The 24,748-nt window shown below is 42.0% G+C and overlaps 1 protein-coding gene across 2 annotated transcripts in view; it reads left to right on the top strand.

Moving 5' to 3' along the window:
* LOC115208333 (myotubularin-related protein 14) overlaps positions 1–24,748 on the top strand; it is a 46,652-nt gene that overhangs the window by 1,148 nt on the left and 20,756 nt on the right. For both annotated transcript variants that reach the window (XM_029776287.1, XM_029776288.1), the window contains exons 2-11: positions 10,608–10,756; positions 12,014–12,122; positions 12,953–13,028; positions 18,261–18,324; positions 18,510–18,632; positions 19,092–19,165; positions 19,604–19,674; positions 19,878–19,952; positions 20,732–20,798; positions 22,878–22,963. In XM_029776287.1, coding sequence (XP_029632147.1) covers positions 10,608–10,756; positions 12,014–12,122; positions 12,953–13,028; positions 18,261–18,324; positions 18,510–18,632; positions 19,092–19,165; positions 19,604–19,674; positions 19,878–19,952; positions 20,732–20,798; positions 22,878–22,963 — 894 coding nt within the window. The remainder of the gene's footprint in view (positions 1–10,607; positions 10,757–12,013; positions 12,123–12,952; positions 13,029–18,260; positions 18,325–18,509; positions 18,633–19,091; positions 19,166–19,603; positions 19,675–19,877; positions 19,953–20,731; positions 20,799–22,877; positions 22,964–24,748) is intronic.

Genomic DNA, 24,748 nt, shown 5'->3' with positions numbered 1-24,748 from the left:
CGATACAAAATATTAAATTGATGCACACCTTGATGGGGTTAGGGTCGGTGTACCCACACAGCCATGCAGTGCCTTAAAGTATTAATACCCCTTGACTTACTCCTTATTTTGTGTTACAGCCTTAATTCACAATTTATTTTTATATTTTAATCACCCATCTACACACAATACCCCATAATGACAAAGTGAAAACACGTTTTTAGAAATCTTTACAAATGTATTAAAATTAAATACAGAAATATCTAATTTAAATATATATTCCCATCCCTGAGTCAATACATGTTAGAATCAGCTTTGGCAGCGATTTACAGCTGTGAGTCTTTCTGGGTAAGTCTCGAAGAGCTTTCCACACCTGGATTGTGCAACATTTGCCCATTATTCTTTAAAAAATCTTCCAGCTCTGTCAAATTGGTTGTTGAGCATTATTAAGCAACCATTTTCAAGTCTTGCCATCGGTTTTCAAGCAGATTTAAGTCAACTGTAACTCGGCTACTCAGAAATATTCCCTGTCTTCTTGGTAAACAACTCCAGTGTATACTTGGCTGTGTGTTTTAGGTAATTGTCCTGCTGGAAGATGAGTTCCCAGTGTCCCGGTGGAAAGCAGACAGAACCAGGTTTTCCTCCAGGATTTTTCCTGTGCTTAGCTCCATTCCTTTTATTTTCTTATTCTAAAAACTCCCCAGTCCTTACTGATTTTCAAGCATACCCATACATGATGCAGCCACCACTATGCTTGAAAATATGTAGCGTGATAGTCAGTTACATGTTTGGAGCAAATCCAATTCAACACAACATTTTGTATTCAGGACAGTGCATTGTGAGTTGCTTTGCCACATTTCTTTCAGTATTACTTTAATGCCTTGTTGCAAACAGGATCCATGTTTTGCAATATTTTTTTATTCTGTTCAGGCTTCCTTTTCACTCTGTCAATTAGGTTAGTGTTGTGGAGTAACTACAGTGTCGATCCATCTTCAGTTTTCTCCTATCACAGCCATTAAACTCTGTAATTGTTTTAGATATCATTGGCCTCATGGTGAAATCCTGGAGCGGTTTCCTTCCTCTCCATCAACTGAGTTAGGAAGGACGCCTGTATCTTCGTAGTGACTGAATTGATACACCATCCAAAGTGGAATTAATAATAACTTCACCATGTTCAAAGGGATATTCACTGTCTACTTTTCAAAAACATTTGACATCTATTAATAGGTGCCCTTCTTTGCAAGGCATTGGAAAACCTCCCTGGTCTTTGTGGTTAAATCTGTGTTTGAAATTCACTGCTTGACTGAGGGACCTTACAATTATCTGTATGTGTGGGGTACAGAGATGAGGTAGTCCTTCAAAAAGCATGTTAAACTCCCCATCAAACAGTGCACACAGAGTGATTCCGTTAGGGCTGTCCCCGACCTCCAAAAAATATTGGTTGACTGAAAGTTGTCTGTTCTTTCGACCAATCGATTGGTTGAAATTTTTTATGTGTATTTTTCCATATCTAGAGACACCGTACATATGCAACTATATATGCATTAAGCTTGTCTGATGCTTTTGAAGTGCACTGTTTGATGAAATAGGACACATGACTCAAGATGCACATTTTTGTGGAACGGTTTTATTTAATTTATAATACCGTCTTCGTATCTTAATATGATTGTCATGTGGTTAATGAAAATTCTATCTAAATGAAAATGATACAAACCTAAAAAGTAACTTCTATTGCCATTGCAGACTATGTAAAAATAGCATATAAAGCCTGCAAATAAAAACATTGCAGCCTGCAGGGAGAGAATATCCTGATAAAAGTAAATATCCTATCACATTGGCTACGCATGGCCTGTCTGCAACGAACTTGAAACATTAGATCAACAAATTTTTGTCTGACCCAAAGCCATACTAGGAAACTTGCAACATTGTATAAAATATGTTTCCCTTTCACACTGAGTGATTATCGAAAGTGAGAGAGCTGAAAAATATTTTTCAAATGCACTGAGGAACTATTGTCATTATCAATGGATGTAAAAACAGACTTTGTTTGCTTGTTTGAGGTGAAGAAAACATTACTTTGAGAAACTCCACAGCTCATCAGTGGTGGTGCGTTAAGCCAATCAGAAATACTATCAGATCCCCAAATGGGCAAATTTGTGACCCATCACCTCGATTCGGTCTTATGAAATTGTGTTTTTTACATTGGATAAAATTAGAGACTCAGTGCTACAAAATTGTATATCATACACTTCAGCTGATGTTCTGAAAGAGCTGCAAAATCTGGATCCCTACAAATCAGCTGGGCTAGACAATCTGGACCCTCTCTTTATAAAATTATCCGCCACAATTGTTGCAACCCCTATTACTAGCCTGTTCAACCTCTCTTTCGTATCATCTGAGATCTCCAAAGATTGGATAGCTGTCGCGGTCACCCCCTCTAGACCCAAACTGTCATCGACCTATATCCATCCTGCCCTGTCTTTCTAAAATCTTCGAATGCCAAGTTAACAAACAGATCACCGACCATTTCGAATCCCACCTTATCTTCTCCACTATGCAATCTGGTTTCCGAGCTGGTCATGGGTGCACCTCAGCCACACTCAAGGTCCTAAATGATATCATAACCGCCATCGATAAAAGACAGTACTGTGCAGCCGTCTTCATCGACCTGGCCACGGCTTTCGACACTGTCAATCACAGCATTCTTATCGGCAGACTCAATAGCCTTGGCTTCTCAAATGACTGCCTCGCCTGGTTCACCAACTACTTCTCAGATAGAGTTCAGTGTGTCAAATCGGTGGGCCAGTTATCCGGACTTCTGGCAGTCTCTATGGGGGTCCCACAGGGTTCAATTCTCGGGCCGACTCTTTTCTTTGTATACAGTTGAAGTCGGATGTTTACATACACTTAGGTTGGAATCATTAACTCGTTTTTCAACCACTCCACAAGTTTCTTGTTAACAAATTAGTTTTGGCAAGTCGGTTAGGACATCTACTTTGTGCAAGACATAAATCATTTTTTCCGACAATTGTTTACAGACAGATTATTTCACTTATAACTCACTGTATCACAATTCCAGTGGGTTAGAAGTTTGACTGTGCCTTTAAATAGCTTGGAAAATTCCAGAAAATTATGTCATAGCTTTAGAAGCTTCCGATAGGCTAATTGACATAATTTGAGTCAATTGGAGGTGTATCTGTGGATGTATTTCAAAGCCGACCTTCAAACTCAGTGCCTCCTTGCTTGACATCATGGCTGATTTCTTTAGATTTTCCCAAGACCTCAGAAAAAAATAGTTGACCTCCACAAGTCTGGTTCATCCTTGGGAGCAATTTCCAAACGTCCGAAGGTACCACGTTCATCTATACAAACAACAGTACGCAAGTATAAACACCATGGGACCATGCATCCGTCATACAGCTCAGGAAGGAGACACGTTCTGTCTCCTGGAGATGAAAGTACTTTGGTGCGAGAAGTGCAAATCAATCCCAGAATAACAGCAAAGGACCTTGTGAAGATGCTGGAGGAAACGGGTACAAAAGTATCTATATCAACAGTAAAACAAGTTCTATAGCGACACAACCTGGAAGGCCAGTCAGCAAGGAAGAAGCCACTGCTCCAAAACCGCCATAAAAAAGCCAGACTATGGTTTGCAACTGCACATGGGGACATAGATCGTACTCTTTGGAGAAATGTCCTCTGGTGGTCTGATGAAACAAAAATAGAACTGTTTGGCCATAATGACCATCGTTATGTTTGGAGGGGAAAAGGGGGAGCCTTGTAAGCCGAAGAACACCATCCCAACCGTGAAGCACAGTGGTCGCAGCATCATGTTGTGGGGGTGCTTTGCTGCAGGAGGGACTGGTGCACTTCACAAAATACATGGCATCATGAGGAAAGGATATATTGAAGCAACATCTCAAGACATCAGTCAGGAAGTTAAAGCTTGGTCCCAAATGGGCCTTCCAAATGGGCCTTCCAAATGGACAATGACCCCTTGCATACTTCCAAAGTTGTGTCAAAATGGCTTAAGGACAACAAAGTCAAGGTATTGGAGTGGCCATCACAAAATAACAATATGGGGATGAGGTGTTGGGGGTGCTATTTACAGATTGGCTTTGTACAGGTACAGTAAGCTGTAATTATTTCGCCCTGACCTGAATCCTATAGAAAATTTGTGGGCAGAACTGAAAAAGCGTGTGCGAGCAAGGAGGCCTACAAACCTGACTCAGTTACACCAGCTCTGTCAGGAGGAATGGGCCAAAATTCACCCAACTGATTGTGGGAAGCTTGTGGAAGGCTACCCAAAACGTTTGACCCAAGTTAAACAATTTAAAGGCAATGCTACCAAATACTAATTGAGTGTATGTAAACTTCTGACCCACTGGGAATGTGATGAAAGAAATAAAAGCTGAAATAAATCATTCTCTCTACTATTATTCTGACATTTTACATTCTTAAAATAAAGTGGTGGTCCTAACTGACCTAAAACAGGGAATTTTTACTAGGATTAAATGTCAGGAATTGTGAAAAACAGAATTTAAATGTATTTGGCTAAGGTGTATGTAAACTTCCGATTTCAACTGTATATCAATGATGTCCCTCTTGCTGCTGGTGATTGTCTGATCCACCTCTACGGAGATGACACCATTCTGTATACATCTGGCCTTTTCTTTGGACACTGTGTTAACAAACCTCCAAACGAGCTTCAACACCATACACTCCTTCCGCGGCTTCCGACTGCGTTTAAATACTAGTAAAACTAAGTGCATGCTCTTCAGCCGATTGCTGCCCGCACCCTCCCACCCGACCAGCATCACTATTCTGGACGGTTCTGACTTCGAATATGTGGACAACCAGAAATACCTAGGTGTCTGGTTAGACTGTAAACTCTCCTTCCAGACTCATTAAGCATCTCCAATCCAAAATTAAATCTAGAATCGGCTTCCTATTTCGCAACAAAGCCTCCTTCACTCATGCTGCCAAACATACTATCGTACCGATCCTTGACTTTGGCGATGTCATTTACAAAATAGCCTCCAACACTCTACTCAGGCTGCATCCAATTTGCTATCACAGTGCCATCCGTTTTGCCACCAAAGCCCCATATACTACCCACCACTGCGACCTGTATGCTCTCATTGGCTGGCCCTCACTACATGTTCGTTGCCGAACCCACTGGCTCCAGGTCATCTATAAGTCTTTGCTAGGTAAAGCCCCGCCTTATCTCAGCTCACTGGTCACCATAGCAACACCCACCCGTAGCACGCGCTCCAGCAGGTATATTTCACTGGTCATCCCCAAAGCCAACACTTCCTTTGGCCACCTTTCCAGGTCTCTGCTGCCAATGACTGGATCGAATTGCAAAAAACACTGAAGCTGGAGACTTAGCTCCCTCTCTAACTTTAAGCATCAGCTGTCAGAGCAGCTTACCGATCACTGTACCTGTACACAGTGAATCTGTAAATAGCACACCCAACACCTCATCCCCATATTGTTATTTATCTCCTTGCTCTTTTGCACCCTAGTATCTCTACTTGCACATCATCATCTGCACATCTATCACTCCATTGTTAATGCTAAATTGTAGTTATTTTGCCTTTGCCTATTTATTGCCTTTCCTCCCTATTCTACATTTGCACACACTGTACATAGGTTTTTGTATTGTGTTATTTACTGTACGATTGTTTGTAACTCTGTTGTTGTTTTTGTCGCACTGCTGTGCTTTATCTTGGCCAGGTCGCAGTTGTAAATGAGAACTTGTTCTCAACTGGCCTACCTGGTTAAATAAAGGTGAAATAAAAAAGTTGAGGAACAATGGGGAAAGGAATTTTCCTTTGAAAGTTGACACCCTCTTAAGCCCCACCCATATCTTTACAGTAAGGATACATTCCAGGTAAAAATACACTATCTAGTCCTTGGCATCAAATTTTATTGGTCACATACAAGTGTTTAGCAGATGTTATTGCGAGTGTAGCGAAATGCTTCTGTTTCTAGCTCCGACACTGCAGTAATATCTAACAAGTAATATCTTACAATTTTACAACATATACACACAAATCTAAGTAATGGAATTAAGAATATATACATTTATGAACGAGCAATGTCAGAGCGGTGTAGACTATGATACAGTAGAATAGAATACAGTATATACATATGAGATGAGTAATGCAAAATATGTAAACATTAATGTAGTGGCCTGTGATTTCAAGTCTATGTATATAGGCAGCAGCCTCTAATGTGCTAGTGATGGCTATTTAACAGTCTGATGGCCTTGGTCCCAGCTTTGGTGCACCTGTACTGATGATAGTGGGATGAAAAGGCAGTGGCTCTGGTGGTTGTTGTCCTTGATGATCTTTTTGGCCTTCCTGTGACATCGGGTGCTGTAGGTGTCCTGAAGGGCAGGTAGTTTGCCCCCGGTGATGCGTTGGGCAGACCGCACCACCCTCTGGAGAGCCTTGCGGTTGTGGGCGGTGCATTTGCCATAGCAGGCGGTAATACAGCCAGACACAATGCTCTCAATTGTGCATCTGTGAAAGTTTGAGGGTTTTAGGTGCCACGCCAAATTTATTCAGCCTCCTGAGGTTGAAGAGGTGCTGTTTCCCCTTCACCACATAGTCTGTGTGGGTAGACTATTTCAGTTTGTCCGTAATGTGTACATCGAGGAACTTGAAGCTTTCGACCTTCTCCACTGCGGTCCCGTCTGTGGATAGGTAGGTGCTCCCGCTGTTTCCTGAAGTCCACAATCATCTCCTTTGTTTTGTTGAAGTTGAGTGAGAGGTTATTTTCCTGGCACCACACTCTGAGCCCTCACCACCTCCCTGTAGGCTGCCTCGTCATTGTTGGTTATCAAGCCTACTACTGTTGTCGTCTGTAAACTTAATGATTAAGTTGGAGGCGTGCTTGGCCACACAATCATGGGTGAACAGGGAGTACAGGAGTTGGCTTAGCACGCACCCTTGTGGGGCTCCAGAGTTGAGGATCAGCGAAGTGGAGTGATTGTTTCCTACCTTCACCACCTGGGGCGGCCCGTCAGGAAGTCCAGGACCCAGTTGCACAGGGCGGGGTTCACACCCAGGGCCTCAAGCTTAATGATGAGCTTGGAGGGTACTATGGTGTTGAATGCTGAGCTATAGTCAATGAACAGCATTCTTACATAGGTATTCCTCTTGTCCAGATGGGATAGGGCAGTGTATATTTGATTGAGGTATTCTAGGTTGGGTGAACATGAGTCGTTACTAATGAAACATACACCCCCGCCCTTCTTCTTCCCGGAGAGATATTTACTCCTATCTGCGTGATGAACTGAGAACCCAACTGGCTGGACCGACTCAGACACTATATCCCTAGAGAGCCATGTTTCCGTGAAACAGAGTATGTTACAATCCCCGATTTCTCTCTGGAAAGATGCCCTGAGCTCATCAACTTTATTATCCATAGACTGAACATTAGCGAGTAATATACTCGGAAGCGGTGGGTGGTGTGCGCGCCTCCTCAGTCGGACTATAAGACCACTCCGAGTACCTCTCCTCCGCCGGCGGTATTTTGGGTTGGCCTCCAGAATAATTGTATTTGCCTTAGCGGGTGCGAACAAAGTATCTGTTTCGGGGAAGTCATATTCCTGTTTGTAGTGCTGGTGAGTTACCGCCGCTCTGATATCCAATAGTTCTTCCAGGCTGTATGTAATGACCCCCAAAAATGTTCTGGGCTAATAATGTGTCAGAAATAATACTTAAAAAAAACTAAATACTGCTAAGTTTCCCAAGAGCTAGAAGCACGGCAGGCCTCTGTCGGCACCATTTTTACAGAACAATATCATAATCTGATTTTGAAAGTGTAAAATATTTTATAATTATTATATGCGTACTCAGACACTTGATGGGTCATGTGAAAGAAATGCTATAACCACCCCCCAGCCACATCTACAATTGAAGTCAGAAGTTTACATACACCTTAGCCAATTACATTTAAACTCAGTTTTTCACAATTCCTGATTTTTAATCCAAGTAAAAATTCCCTGTTTTAGGTCAGTTAGGATCACCACTTTATTTTAAGAATGTGAAATGTCAGAATAATAGTAGAGTGATTTATTTCAGCTTTTATTTCTTTCATCACATTCCCAGTGGGTCAGAAGTTTACATACACTCAATTAGTATTTGGTAGCATTGCCTTTAAATTGTTTAACTTGGGTCAAACGTTTTGGGTAGCCTTCCACAAGCTTCCCACAATAAGTTGGGTGAATTTTGGCCCATTCCTCCTGACAGAGCTGGTGTAACTGAGTCAGGATTGTAGGCCTCCTTGCTCGTACACGCTTTTTCAGTTCTGCCCACAAATTTTCTATAGGATTCGGGTCAGGGCTTTGTGATGGCCACTCCAGTACCTTGACTTTGTTGTCCTTAAAACCTCTCTGGGATATATGGGACGCTAGCGTCCCAACTCGACAACAGCCAGTGAAATTGCAGGGTGCCAAATTCAAAACAGAAATCTCATAATTAAAATTCCTCAAACATACAAGTATTATACGCCATTTTAAAGATACACTTCTTGTTAATCCAGCCACAGTGTCTGATTTTCAAAAAGCCTTTACGGTTATGTTAGGTCAGCGCCTAGGTTTTTGCCTGCCATATGAGTTCTGTTATACTCACAGACATCATTCAAACAGTTTTAGAAACTTCAGAGTGTTTTCTATCCAAATCTACTAATTATATGCATTATATGCATATTCTGGGCCTGAGTAGCAGGCAGTTTACTCTGGGCACCTTATTCGTCCAAGCTACTCAATACTGCCCCCCAGTCCCTAAGAAGTTAAGCCATTTTGCCACAGCTTTCGAAGTATGGTTGGGTTCATTGTCCATTTGTGGAAGGCCCATTTGCGACCAAGCTTTAACTTCCTGACTGATGTCTTGAGATGTTTCAATATATCCACCACATTTTCCTTTCCTCATGACGCCATCTATTTTGTGAAGTGCATCAGTCCCTCCTGCTGCAAAGCACCCCCACAACATGATGCTGCCACCCCCGTGCTTCACGGTTGGATGGTGTTCTTCGGCTTACAAGCATCCCCCTTTTTCCTCCAAACATAACAATGGTCATTATGGCCAAACAGTTCTATTTTTGTTTCATCAGACCAGAGGACATTTCTCCAAAGAGTACGATCTTTGTCCCCATGTGCAGTTGCAAACCATAGTCTGGCTTTTTTATGGCGGTTTTGGAGCAGTGACTTCTTCCTTGCTGAGCGGCCTTTCAGGTTATGCCGATATAGAACTCGTTTTACAGTGGATATAGACACTTTTGTACCTGTTTCCTCCAGTATCTTCACAAGGTCCTTTGAAGTTGTTCTGGGATTGATTTGCACTTTTCGTACCAAAGTACGTTCATCTCTAGGAGACAGAACGCGTCTCCTTCCTGAGCTGTATGACGGCTCCGTTGTCCCATGGTGTTTATACTTGCGTAGTATTGTTTGTACAGATGAACGTGGTACCTTCAGGTGTTTGTAAATTGATCCCAAGGATGAACCAGACTTGTGGAGGGCAATTTTTTTCTTCTCAGATTTTGGTGATATATGTAATGGGGAATTGATAGACATTAACAATCAAACACAAACAATTCACATAATTAAGTTATGAAACAATGAATGTGCACAAATTGGCTGGAGAGTGTATTCTGGAGAGAGACTTGCATTGTGCATCTTTGCCACACTCTCCTTCTTCTTGAACTGTGACATCCCCGCGGCCTCCACATTGGATTAGCCTTGGCCTCCGCAATGGATTAGTTCGATGAGATGGCAGGGGACGGGCGTCTCTGCTTGACTAAAAAAAATCTTGGTCAACAAACAGCCTATCGACCAAAGAATCGACCAGTCTACTAATTGGGGTTAACCCTAGAGGCCATACAAGTATGACTTGTTAAGCACATTTTTACTCCTGAACTTATTTAGGCTTGAGATAACAAAGGGGTTGAATACTTATTGACGCGAGACATTGCATCTTTTCATTCAAAAAAAACAAAATAATTCCACCTTCACATTATGCGGTATTGTGTGTAGGCCAGTGACAAGTCTCAATTTAATCCATTTTAAATTCAGGCTGTAACATAACAATGTGGAAAAAATCAAGGGGTGTGAATACTTTCTGAAGGCATTGTGTGTCCATGTTACAGCGCTTGTTTCCGGGATAGCATTCCATGAGAGAAACTATTTGTATTTTTAATTTGAAGCTAGACCTATACATTGTTGGTTTACAAAGTCTCCTTTGACAACATAGACATAGGCTATACAATGAAGTAATGGATCTGGGATAATGATAAAACAGTAATCTTATTGGTTCATATTCTTAAAAGTGGTATTTCATATGTCATTAGTTGAAATGACCAAATGAGCAGTGGGAAATCTTAAAAATGGCACTTAACATTTTTTTTTAATGCAGTTTCTTATTAATGTCACCGCAATCTTGACAGAAACCAAGAGGGATGGAAATAAAGTAAGGGACATGGGACAAAAAACATATATTGACTTTTCCTTGTTTGTGTCCACATGATTTAGATACACGTCCTGTTTTTCCTTCTTTGCCGGGGGGAAATTTTGACTAACAGACTAACAATAACCACTTTGGTATTTTTGTGCCTTACAGGTCGAGACGATAGAGAAGCGTTGCTTGGAACTCTTCGGCCGAGACTACAAGTACAGCGTCATCCACAACACCAACGGAGAGGTGTGTGGCCACTACCCACAGCAGATAGTCTTCCTGGAGTATGAAAGCACTGAGCTCCATAAAGACAGGTACCTAGCCTACTACCTACGTTACCTTAACAAGGTCATCACTGAGGCTGTGTCAGAAAATATTAGGCCTGCTAGATGTCCAATCCTTGCTTCTTCCGTACTTGTTTCCTCCACTCCTCTCAAAGCTCATTGGAGGAGGAGGTCCAAGGGAGGCACCATGATCCTCTTTTCCAATGCGCTTTGAAAGCAATGGAGGAAACAAGCAGGGATTTGACAGTTAATCAAGGCCACTTAGTAACTAATTACACTGTTGTTTATTTGTGCCTTCCATAGTCCACTGCACATATTCACACAGAGTCTGAGTAAGAGTGCTTATCTAAGCCCCTAGGATCAGGTCCCCCTGTCCATTATAGCCCAATCAATTCATGATGATCTAAAAAGCAAAACTGATCCTAGATCAGTCTTTCTACTCTGAGATGCTTTGTGAATATGGGCCCTGACCTGTTATTGGACAGAAAAACTAAACGGGTTTAATATAGTTCAGCCCACATCGTCATGAGTCACGATTCATGACACGGGGGGGTTTAAAATTATATGCCCATTTTCATGTCCGAGGTCATATGTATTGTGTGAATCAACAGGAAACATGGGAATGTTCTATTTTGGTACTTGTTCGGGAAATAGGTCAAAAGCACATATTCTATGAGCAGAGCAGTGCAACACTAATAAGATCCACGCAGTGAAGAAGATGTCTCGACGTTCCAAAATGTGCTCGTCAGGCTAGATGACGATGTTTATGGGGAGAATGCCCTCCCTTCAGGCATTATGATTCCGGATGCGTGTCTGTGCCCTGCTCCGTAGTTTCCCTCTACGCAAATTCCCAATTTAGGGAAATCAGCCACTCAATAATTCATAAAAACACCCAGAACGTTTTCACCCAACCGTAATATCTAGAGCAAACACGTTACTTTTACTTGAGCGGCTTCACTGCAAGTGGATTGTGTTTTTAAAGATGTTAAGAAATAATAGGGAATAGGATGCCATTTAGGATTCTACATCTTGAGTTGTAACGTCCTCCTCCTCCATTCACCCACCCCTGCACTGTTTACTTTTGTAATTATGATGGTAACGAGTTCATAGTAACAATAAGGCACCTCTGGAGTTTGTGGTATATGGCCAATATACCACAGCTAAGGACTGTATCCATTGCTATATTGAGGATTATGATCCATATATTGCTTTGTTATAATAGAGCCATGGACATGATATATTGCTGATCCATTTATGATGATCCATATATTGCTGGTGTGCCCCCAGGTTTGAGAGCACGGTCCAGATCACCAAGCTGCAGGACCTGGTGAACCGCAGTAAGATGGCCCGCTGCCGAGGGAGGTTCGTCTGCCCAGTCATCCTCTACAATGGCAAAGTACAACTTTGAGATATATTTCTTTTTATGTTTATGTATTTTTTTCTGTCTCGCCTTCATTTCACCAGGAAGTTACTCCCTTTGCAGGCCGGAGACCTCAGCCTGGTTTGAATACTTTTTCAAATGCACCCTTCTTTCCTCCATTCCTTGGGGTAATCACTGATCTGGTCAGACATAATTAGTGAAGTCAATGCAGTGGAATGCTTGCCAACACTAGCCTAATCCTGTCATGTCAGATCAGTGATTGCTTCAAGGAAGGAAGTATTTTTAAGAGCATTTGAACAGGGCCCTCAAGTCACCTCTAGCCGGCTAGGCACATTCCTTTCTGAGATCTTTCATTTATAAAAGTGTAATTTGTAGTTAATAGCTTTTTAATGCCATACTTTCAGGCAGTAATTTAGATTGAGTTCAAATGCTTTCTTTACTTCACTTATTTTAACAGCTAGGCTTGTCACTGCTTTGCTATTAGCCTACTATGGCTATTACGACCACGTTTGTCATTTGTAATTAAGGAGGGCGGGAAAAGCTTCTCTTGAAACTTTACCTTCCTAGTTTGGAACTGTTTTAGCCTGGGCTGCTGTATGTTCTCTTTCTCTTTGTGATCTGTCACAATGTTTAAATATGGCCTCTCCCTTTGATTTTCTGCAAATCTTTGAAAACCTGTTGAGCATTGTTTTTAAATACTTCTTGCCTTTTGAGCAAAGAAGTGAACGTGTCAAAAACAACAATAAGAGGGACTTGATTGACTGGTTTATAGACTATTGAAATGAGGAGTATGCTAACGTGCCTGTGTGTGTCTAATACTTATCCTGTGCTGTCTTCCGTTGCAGCATATTTGTCGGTCGTCCACTTTGGCAGGCTGGGGGGAGCTATATGGACGCACCGGGTACAACTACATCTTCTCCGGTGAGACTGACAAAAAAGTTAATTTTGTTAGCAAGTGAATCTAGTTCAGGGCCGTATTCACAAAGCGTCTCAGAGTAGGTCTAGGATCAGTTTTTCCCTTTTGATTTATATTTAGTAAGATTACATGGACAGGAGAACTTGATCCTAGACCAGCACTCTTCGGGGGGGTTTGGGTAGTTGAGCGGCTTCACTGCAAGTGGATTGTGTTTTAAAATTCAATAAGGAATAGGGGGCCTCCTGAGTGGCGCAGCGGTCTAAGGCACTGCATTGCTTGAGGCGTCACTACAGACCTGGGTTTGATCCCAGTCTGTGTCACAGCCTGCCGTAATCGGGAGACCCATGAGGCGGTGCGCAATTGGCCCAGCGCCATCCGAGTTAGGGGAGGGTTTGGCCGGCCGGGATGTCCTTGTGCCATCGCGCTCTAGTGACTCCTTGTGGTGTGCCGGGTGCCTGCAAGCTAGCTTCGGTTACCAGTTGTACGGTGTTTCCTTCGACACATTGGTGTGTCTGGCTTTAGGGGTAAGCGAGCAGTGTGTCAAGAAGCAGTGCGGCTTGGCAGGGTCGTGTTTCGGAGGACGCGTGGTTCTCGACCTTCGCCTCTCCCGAGTCCTGACGGGAGTTGCAGCGGTGAGACTAGGCTGTAACTACCAATTTGGATATCATGAAATTGAGGAGAAAAAGGGGTAAAAGTTTTTTAAAATATGTACATTTTAGGAATAGGATGCCATTTAGGACTCGGTCTACATCTTGTTGTAACATCATCGTCCTCCTCCATTGTTCTCCTCCCCTGCTCCAGGGGTCCTGCCTGTACTGAGGTTGACCCTGTGCTGCTGGCTTCCAGCCTCTTATACTGCATATGCCTGTTATTAACATTTTCCCATTTTTTTAACAGGCAATGTTTATATGACCCCCTTACAAACAGGCCCATTATTGCCACATTCTTGCCTGCATACGCCTTTTATACCTACCGTGTGCATGCCGGTGACACGTGGTGGTAGTGGTGTGCCGATGTGGGTGGGCGTCTATTTGAATAATTTTATTAATTTGTTCAGGCCAGTCTTAAGAAACATTAAGACTAATAGAATGGCATATTTTTTTTGTTTAATTACATCCATATTAATTAAATAGTTCATTCTTTTTTTCATTAAACCGACAAAACATACCTGCCCCAATCAGTCAACACATATATATACAGTATATTATGGTAAGAATATAGCAGAATAAAATACAAGTAATATTTTCCCCATAAAACTGGTCACATTAACGTGTGGAGCCGCTGTCATAAAAAAATAAATATTATATTATTTTTTTAAACGTGTTTTTTAAAATCCACGTTTCATCTCTTTCCTACCTTCACTCCACTTTAAGGAGCAGGCGTATGGTGTTAAATTGGGATTATCTTCATCATGATACCGACAGAAAATAACAGCCATCCTATTTTCAAAAGCATGTGAGTCTCGTGCTCATATTTCACACCCTCCGCGCCCTTTTTGGAGTTGCCTCTACCCGATGGAGCAAAATTATAGGCCTGCACTTGATTTTTAGGCTACATTATTGCATGCTAAATGTTTCTAATCTGTGATAGCTGTGCAAATGAATAGATGAGCTATACCACCTCCACTTATTTGCCCAGCCAGAAACCAATTACCGTAATTTCCGGACTATTGAGCGTACCTGAATATAAGCCACACCCACTGAATTGTAAAAAAAAATATTATTTTGAACATAAATAAGCCGCACATGTCTATAAGCCGCAGGTGTCTACCGGTACATTGAAACAAATGAACTTTACACAGGCTTTAACGAAATACGGCTTGTAACAAAAATAAATAGGCTTTAACGAAACACGGCTTGTAACAAAAAATAAAAAATTAGCAGTCAGCTTTAGTTAGAGTCAATTCCTCACGCTGCTGTTTCCAACGTCTTATCATCGACTCATTAAGACCAAGCTCCCGTGCAGCAGCTCTATTTCCTTTTCCAACAGCCAGATCAATCGCCTTCAACTTGAAAGCTGCATCATATGCATTTCTCCGTGTCTTTGCCATGATGAGGGTGACAAAATGACTACCGTAATCAGAATGATGGGAAGTTTGAGAGCGCTCGATTTAATCTAAACAGTAAACAAAAAAGTTGTTTGACCTTAACCCGTTCGGCAATTTCATTGGTCTAATGAAAGCTTCATGCCGCCCAAAAAATCAGCACGTCACAAAATGTGTTTTTTTGGAGAGAAAAAATTGGAAAGCGGGAAAAATCCATATTAGCCGCGTCATTGTTTAACCTCTTACATCTAGATGTTCCGCTAGCGGAACACCGCTCCAATATCCAATGATAGGGCGTGGCGCGAATTACAAACTCCTCAAATCCCAAAACTTCCATTTTTCAAACATATGACTATTTTACACCATTTTAAAGACAAGACTCTCCTTTATCTAACCACATTGTCCGATTTCAAAAAGGCTTTACAACGAAAGCAAAACATTAGATTATGTCAGGAGAGTACCCAGCCAGAAATAATCACACACCCATTTTTCAAGCTATCATATAATGTCACAAAAAACAAAACCACAGCTAAATGCAGCACTAACCTTTGATGATCTTCATCAGATGACACTCCTAGGACATTATGTTATACAATACATGCATGTTTTGTTCAATCAAGTTCATATTTATATCAAAAACCAGCTTTTTACATTAGCATGTGACGTTCTGAACTAGCATACCCACCACAAACTTCCGGGGAATTTACTAAATTACTCACGATAAACGTTCACAAAAAACATAAATAATTTTAAGAATTATAGATACAGAACTCCTTTATGCAATCGCTATGTCAGATTTTAAAATAGTCCGGCCATCATGGCTAGCTATTTTGACACCTACCAAGTTTGGCACTCACCAAACTCAGATTTACTATAAAAAAAATTCGATTACCTTTGCTGTTCTTCGTCAGAATGCACTCCCAGGACTTCTACTTTACACCCAATGTTGTTTTTGTTCCAAATAATCCATAGTTATATCCAAATAGCGGTGTTTTGTTCTTGCGTTCAAGACACTATCCGAAGGGTGACTCGCCGGCGCGTATCGTGACAAAAAAATTCAAAATATTCCATTACCGTACTTCGAAGCATGTCAAACGCTGTTTAAAATCATTTTTTATGCGATTTTTCTCGTAAAATAGCAATTAATATTCCGACCGGGAGACGTTGTTTTCGTTCAAAGACTGAAAATGTAAAATGGACTCTTCACGCGCGCATCCGTGTCATTGTTCTCAGATCGACCACTATCCAAATACGCTACTGTTCAAAATGTCACGTTACAGCAGAGATCCTCTGTTTTCGATAAAGAGGCTATAGAAGGCCAAGAAATGGTCAGAGAGGGCACTTCCTGTATAGAATCTTCTCAGGTTTTGGCCTGCCATATGAGTTCTGTTATACTCACAGACACCATTCAAACAGTTTTAGAAACTTTAGGGTGTTTTCTATCCAAATCAAACAATTATATGCATATTCTAGTTTCTGGGCAGGAGTAATAACCAGATTAAATCGGGTACGTTTTTTTTATCCGGCCGTGAAAATACTGCCCCCTATCCTAAACAGGTTCAAAGCGTGGGGAAAAAAGTTGCGGCTTATAGCCCGGAAATTACGGTAACCAAATAGCCTATACGGATGGAGAGTCAGTGAATCAAAATCACATTGATTGAGCCGTGTCAGTGAAGGCACAGGCTTTTGATCGGGAGTAGGGCTAGGCTACTATGCGAGTAAATTGCAAAATTAATCCACTTGTTAAACTACATGTATAACTTGCTGGCCAAAGGTTCTAGTAAATGATCCAACTAGAAAAGATGATCACTAGCAGCCCTAAACTCAGTTTAACTAACATTTCCCCAGCCTAATTGTAGCATAATCCCAATATCCAAACGGAGATTCGGTGAAAACAAATTGATCAAGAGGAGTCCCCACGTGTGTCTCGAAGCCACACGACGGCGCTGTCCTAATCAAAATGTGGTCTTCAAATGATCGTCTAGTTGACCGCGCGCGCCGTCGGTGTGCGTGCTTAGTGGTGGGCTAATCGAAGAGATGTGTGAAGTGACATGCCTCGCAAAGTTTAGCCGGTAGGACGGTTAGCGGCCGGGCGCTGCCGAGCTACCATCAAGAACGTAATGCTTGTCAGTTCTTCTATCACACCTCTGGGAACTCTGGAATGATGAACTATGTTCCACGATCAAACAGTGCTGCTATATTTTCACTTGCGATGGCTGCCGTCGATTCCCCAAGACCGTTTTTATGCATTTGGCTTAGTTTAGTAGTTGATAGTCATATTGTGATTTTGTCAGTAGTGCCATAGGGCCCCATTCATTCTGAAATAGATCTAAAACACCTTACAAACACTCCTGATTCAACTCCTATGAGAGAAGTATCCTCAAGTGTGTCCTCATTGAATCCACTTTTACACAGAACCCAAACCGGCTGCCCGCGTGCCCTATCGTGCATAAATGTATTTTGTCCCCCTACACCAAACGTGATCACTACACGCAGGTTAAAGTATCGAAACAAACTCTGAACCAATTTCATTAATTTGGGGACAGGTCGAAAAGCTTTAAACATGTATGGCAATTTAGCTAGTTGGCTTGCACTTGCTATCTAATTTGTCCTATTTAGCTAGTTTGCTGTTGCTAGCTAATTTGTCCTGGGATATAAACATTGAGTTGTTATTTTACCTGAAATGCACAAGGTCCTCTACTCCGACAATTAATCCACACATAAAACGGTCAACCGAATCGTTTCTAGTCATCTCTCCTCCTTCCAGGCTTCTTTGAACTTATATGGTGATTGTCATCTCCACTTTCCTAGTATTACCACGACAACCGGCAAAACAGTTCGTCTTTCAATCACCCACGTGGCTATAACCAATGAGGAGATGGCACGTGGGTACCTGCTTCTATAAACCAATGAGGAGATGGGAGAGGCAGGACTTGCAGCGCGATCTGTGTTAGAAATAGGAATGACTTCTATTTTAGCCATTGGCACCGCCGACGCTCGTTGGCGCTCGCGAGCAGTGTGGGTGCAATAATTGAATAACATGGATTTCTACATTTATTTTGCAACGCTCGCGCACGCGACGTGTCCGGTCTGGTCAGCATGTAAGAATTATATGGTGGTGACGCATCTCTCGTTCTCTCATTCGCTCTCCCTCCCTTTCTTTTGCTCATTCGCTTTCTCTCTCCCCCTCTAGGGGGTACGGATGACACGTGGGGGGCAGAGTCCGAGCCAGAGGTTCCAGAGGACGACAGTGTGAGGTTGGTGTCTTTTCACGTGATCCCGTGACGTGTGTTTTGTTTTCCTTGCCTGATTTTTTTATTTTTTATTATTTTTTTATTTTTTTCAATGCTCAGAATGCCCCATACATTTTTGTGGTCGTTGGATGACGTCTAACATTTTTCTTTGAACTCTTTCTCTCCATCCCGTCTCTCTCTCGCTACAGGAACGGGGACTCTCAGCTCTTTGACAAGGTGCGGGGTCTGGACATCAAGCTGCTACGCTACCTCTCCGTGCACTACATCTGTGACCTCATGGTGGAGAACAAGAAGGTCAAGTTTGGCCTAAAGTAAGTCTCAAGCTCACAGCCAGGACTCTTAATGTATTCACCGACCCCGCCCCACACACAGAGGGGGATCTGTTCTGGGTCATTGGCTCCTGTTCATGTTGGCCTTATGGTGACTTTATGTAATGTAATAAACAAGTGTACACTTTTTTTGGACGTTGACCTTTGCATGTGTGGCGGTGTGTGTTGTCTTTATTTATGTAGCTGCCTGCCTGCGTGCTTGTATGGTTGTGATGTAATGTTGACGTGTGTGTGCATGGCGTGGTTGTCTCTGTCTGTTCACATACTTACTATGGTTTGCCGGTTGTGCAGCTGTGTGTACATGTGTCACTGACCGTTAAGTCAGGCGTCATGTATACACGTACGGTTTTCATCACCTTCTGAATATTTTCTTTCTCTACTCCACTTTTTACATTTTTTATTTTTTATCTTCCCCTCTCTTCTCGTCTCTTGTCTGTCCAGTGTCACCTCGTCTGAGAAGGTGGATAAGGCCCAACGCTATGCGGATTTCACCCTGCTCTCTGTGCCTTACCCGGGTAAAGACAATTCTTTCAACCCCAACCTACGTTTACGTTCCAGTTCTTTTTTTAAATATTCTCCTTTTTATTTGGAAAACAGGTTTCAGCAGTCTTGACAAATAAATCTAGTGTTACGTCGATGACAGTAACTCGGCCTTACAATGCATTTCTACATCTTATTAATAAACGTCTTCCCCAGAGAGATAGCTACAGACCTGGGATCAAATACTATTTGCAATAATTTGAAACACTTAAGCTGGGCTTGACTGAGTTTGATCGGCGCTATGGGTGACGCCAACTCCACCCATCTGGCACACCGGGCAGGCTAAAGCACTAAAAGTATTTGAAAGATTTCAAACCGTATTTGAACTCAGGACTGGATAGCTAGAGGACCTGTAATGTTCTCAATGCGTACAGTTGTATCGTGACACCAGACCCCTCTCTCTGTGCTTCCAGGGTGTGAGTTCTTTAAGGACTACAAAGATCGAGACTACACCGCTGAGGGACTAGTATTCAACTGGAATCAGGTATGCTGGTCGATTTTAACGTTTCCTGCCTAGAAGTATAGTTAATAGAAGGGATAAAAGACACTAAAACCTAGGCAATTTAACTGTATCCTCACCCATTCTTGTCATTCTATGGTCTTCTGATCTCAGATTGTGATGTATCACATGTCCATCCAGATGAATGATTTTCAAATTTCAAAATATACAATTTTTATTGTTGACAGGATTTTGTGGATGCTCCTTTGACAATCCCTGCGTGCTTTACCAAGAACTTGAATATAAACTGGAGTGAATATCAGGTTAGTCTTTTTTTTTTTTTTTTTTTTTTTCCCCTCTTCTAAGTATTTCCTCAGTTTTGTTGATAGGGAGAGAAGGACAGATAGGAGACTGTATCACAGGGCACTAGGCTGGATTCGAATTTATGCCAACACGTGTTTGTCTGTTGGAGGCAGTGGCCCAAACCACTAGACCACCCAGGCCACTATATCAGGTATGTCTAACTTTCCAATAATACTTCAGTGAAATGTGATTCCGATTATGTCACAGTATTACTGGTCTCACAGTGACCTCTGTAGGTTGGCCGTGGAACGGCATGGTTGCCGACCATTCATTTCTCATGTCGTCTTGACATTCTCTAAAACGGGTGTTTTCAAACCTCTCCTCAGGCACCCCTAGCCATTTCATGTATTTAATCCATTCCAGAGCTAGCACACCTGATTCAGTTTGTCAACTAATTATCAAGCCCTTGATTAGTTAACTCATGTGAGCTAGTTCAGGGCTACAACAACATTGTGAGTAGGTTGGGGGTCCCTGAGGAGATTTTAGAAAACCGCTGCTGTAAGACAGTTTGTGTTTTAATGCATATTTTAGGTAATAAGTGATGTAGTCACCACACCAGGGCCACGTTCACTAGGCAAACGTTGCAGATAGAAATGTCATGAATCCTTATTCCAAATGTCAGAGAGGCATGTTTGTTCTACATAACATATTTCTATCTGAACATTAGTGACCTGCTGGATGTGCCTCCGGTGAAAACGTGTTGAAAGTCCTCGTGTTCTTCTCTGTCCTTGTGTTTCAGTCTTGGGACCTGGTCCATCAGACCCAGAACTACCTGAAGCTGCTGCTTCACATCATCAATAGCGACGGTCAGTATGTGTGTGTGTGCGCGTGTTGGGGGCTGTAACCAATTTCTTCTTTCTGTCAGGGAGTGAAATGAACATGGAGAAAGAGTGAGTAAGTCATATCATATCTCATATGGTCGTCTAGTGAGGGTCCCTGAGATGTAGGCCTCCAAAGTCAAACTTGACCCAGGGAAGACCAAAGGCTTATGTTGCCATTGTGCTGTTTAAATCCTCATCACGTACTAGTCGCTATAAAAACCTGGTTCAATCCTTTGTTTCTCAAGTGTTTGTTATTTGGTTGTCTGATTTAATCAGGCTGTAATACACAATGAATTGCTATATACAGCCTTACTCTGCTGGTTCTCTGTGTGGTTTGTCTTTCAGCTGCTCGAAATTTGGGACAAAATATCCACAGGAAAGTATTGTTTTAAGGGAGCCGGTAGGTACACTACCGTTAAAAAGTTAGGGGTCACTTAGAAATGTCTTTGTTTTTGAAAGAAAAGCACATTTTTGGTCCGTTTAAAATAACATCAAATTGATCAGAAATACAGTGTAGACATTGTTAAATGTTGTAAATGACTATTGTAGCTGGAAACGGCAGATTTTCTTTAATGGAATATCAACATAGGCGTACAGAGGTCTATTTTCAGCAACCATCACTCCTGTGTTCCAATGGCATGTTGTGTTAGCTAATCCAAGTTAATCATTTTCAAAGGCTTATTGATCATTAGAAAACCCTTATGCAATTATGTTAGCACAGCTGAAAACTGTTAAAATAGCAATGAAACAAGTACATAAGAGTGTCTAGTTTGAGAAACAGCCGCCTCACAAGTCCTCAACTGGCAGCTTCATTAAATAGTACCCGCAAAACACCAGTCTCAATGTCAACAGTGAAGAGGCGACTCCGGGATGCTGGCCTTCTAGGCAGAGTTCCCCTCTCCGGTGTCTGTTCTTTTGCCCTTCTTAATCTTTTCTTTTTATTGGCCAGTCTGAGATATGGCTTTTTTCTTTGCAACTCTGCCTAGAAGGCCAGCATCCCGGAGTCGCCTCTTCACTGTTGACGTTGAGACTGGTGTTTTGTGGGTACGATTTAATGAAGCTGCCAGTTGAGGACTTGTGAGGCGTTTGGTACTCTAATGTACTTGTCCTCTTGCTCAGTTGTGCAACAGGGCCTCCCACTCCTCTTTCTATTCTGGTTAGAGCCAGTTTGCACTGTTCTGTGAAGGGAGTAGTACACGGCGTTGTACGAGATCTTCAGTTTCTTGGCAATTTCTCGCATGGAGTAACCTTCATTTCTCAGAACAAGAATAGACTGACGAGTTTCAGAAGAAAGTGCTTTGTTTCTGGCCATTTTGAGCCTGTAATCGAAACCACAAATGCTGATGCTTCTTCAATCACGCAACAGTTTTCAGTTGTGCTAACATAATAGCAAAAGGGTTTTCTAATGATCAATTAGCATTTTAAAATGATAAACTTGGATTAGCTAACACAACGTGCCATTGGAACACAGGACTGATGGTTGCTGATAATGGGCCTCTGTACGCCTATGTAGATATTCCATAAAAAATTTGCCGTTTCCAGTTACAATAGTCATTTACAACATTAACAATGTCCACACTGTATTTCTGATCAATTTGATATTTTAATCAACATTTTTTTTGTTGCTTTTCTTTCAAAAACAAGGAAATGTCTAAGTGACTCCAACTATGTAACGGTAGTGTATATGATTTTGTTGGGATGTATTTCTGGTGTGTATTTTCAGTCTACTGACACACGCGATGTAAACACTTGCACAATATGTAAACAATAGCTGAGCCACCCAAGCGTAACAGAATCACAGAAGGAACGTTGCCTCGCAATCAGCAGTGGCAAATCTACTATCTCTCTAAGAATACTTTCCTGTGGAGATTTTTTTCTCAAATTTCAAGCAGCTGAAAGACCAACCACGCAGACAATCGGTAGAGTAAATTGAAATGTAATTTTAATCAACATTCTGGCTTGTAAGAAACATTTACTGATTTTGCACTCCAATGTTTCAGGCTGTGTATACCAACTAATTGTGTATGACAGCCTGATTAATCAGTGATTTGATTTGCCCTGTAGATGAGAGCGGTCTCCTGGTGCACTGCATATCCGGTTGGGACCGGACGCCTCTTTTCGTGTCCCTCCTGCGGCTCTCGCTGTGGGCAGTAAGTGTTCTCTCTCTCATTCCTATCACCCTGTTTTTCTCTTTCTTTCCTCTTTCCTTCCTATCCCACTGTTTTATCGCTCCCACACACACACACACACTCCACCGCCACCCAGGTATCAGTTTAGTAATTCAATTCAAAAGGAACTTCTAAATACATTTTTCTGTAATTCCACAATGCATTCATCTGCTTTCACCCCCGATGCCCCTCCCATTTGTCTTAACACGCAAGTCGAATTAAGATTCAAGACACACTGCCTAACACTAGAAAAGCCAGTTGAAATAGAGCTAATCACTTAAATTGAAAGAGTTATTTGGTAAGGGTTTTAGAAACCTCAGAATCTGCTCTTTCTGATGTAGGAGGATTTGAAAAAGTCACTCTACCGGTTGTCTGTGTGGTTTGTCCTTCAGCCACTTGAAAAAAATAAATATAAATATTGACAGGAAAGTATTGTTTGCCTGACTTTTTAGAGCGCTGGTAGGTACAGTGCATTGGGAAAATATTCAGATCCGCTGACTTTTTCCTCATTTTAAGTTACAGCCTTATTCTAAAATAGAATTATATATTTTTTGATCCATCGACACACAATACACGATAATGACAAAGCAAAAACATGTTTTTATCAATCAAATTTATTTATAAAACCATTCTTACATCAGCTGATGTCACAAAGTTCTGTACAGAAACCCAGCCTAAAACCCCATACAGCAAAAAATGCAGGTGTAGAAGCACAGTGGCTAGGAAAAACTCCCTAGAAAGGCCAGAACCTAAGAAGAAACCTAGAGGAACCAGGCTATGAGGGGTGGCTAGTCCTCTTCTGGCTGTGTCGGGTGGAAATAATTTGTTTTTCTAATTTATTAGAAAATTAAAAACCGATACCTTTTTTACATAAGTATTCAGACCCTTTGCTATGAGCCACAAAATTTAGCTCGGGTGCATCCTGTTTCCATTGATCATCCTTGAGATGTTTCTGCAACTTGATTGGAGGCCACCTGTGGTAAATTTAAATTGATTGGACATGATTTGGAAAGGCACACATCTGTCTATATAAGGTCCCACAGTTGACAGAGCAAAAACCAAGCCATAAGGTCGATGGAATTGTCCGTAGAGCTCTGAGACAGGATTGTGTCGAGGTACAGATCTGGGGAAGGGTACCAAAAAATGTCTGCAGCATTGATGGTCCCCAAGAACACAGTGGCCTCCATTCTTAAATGGAAAAAGTTTAGAACCACCAAGACTCTTCCTAGGGCTGGCCGCCCAGCCAAACTGAGCCATCGGGGGGAGAAGGTCCTTGGTCAGGGATGTGACCAAGAACCCGATGGTCACTCTGACAGAGCTCCAGAGTTCCTTGGTGGAGATGGGAGAACCTTCCAGAAGGACAACCATATCTGCAGCACTCCACCAATCAGTCCTTTATGGTAGTGTCCAGACGGAAGCCACACCTCAGTAAAAGGCACATGACAGCCCACTTGGAGTTTGCCAAAAGGCACCTTAAGACTCCTACCATGAGAAACAAGATTCTCTGGTCTGATGAAACCAAGATTGAAGGATGGTAGAGGCAGCATTTATTTTACCTTTTATTTAACTAGGCAAGTCAGTTAATAAGAACAAATTCTTATTTTCAATGACGGCCTAGGAACAGTGGGTTAACTGCCTTGTTCAGGGGCAGAATGACAGATTTGTACCTTGTCAGCTCGGGGATTCGATCTTGCAACCTTTCGGTTACTAGTCCAACGCTCTAACCACTAGGCTATGCTGGGGCGATGTTTTTCAGCAGCAGGGACT

This window comes from Salmo trutta, chromosome 14, assembly GCF_901001165.1.
Source record: "Salmo trutta chromosome 14, fSalTru1.1, whole genome shotgun sequence".
Lineage (NCBI taxonomy): Eukaryota > Metazoa > Chordata > Actinopteri > Salmoniformes > Salmonidae > Salmo > Salmo trutta.
The sequence above is the reverse complement of the archived record's forward strand: the minus strand, read 5'-3'. Positions and strand labels throughout refer to the sequence as shown.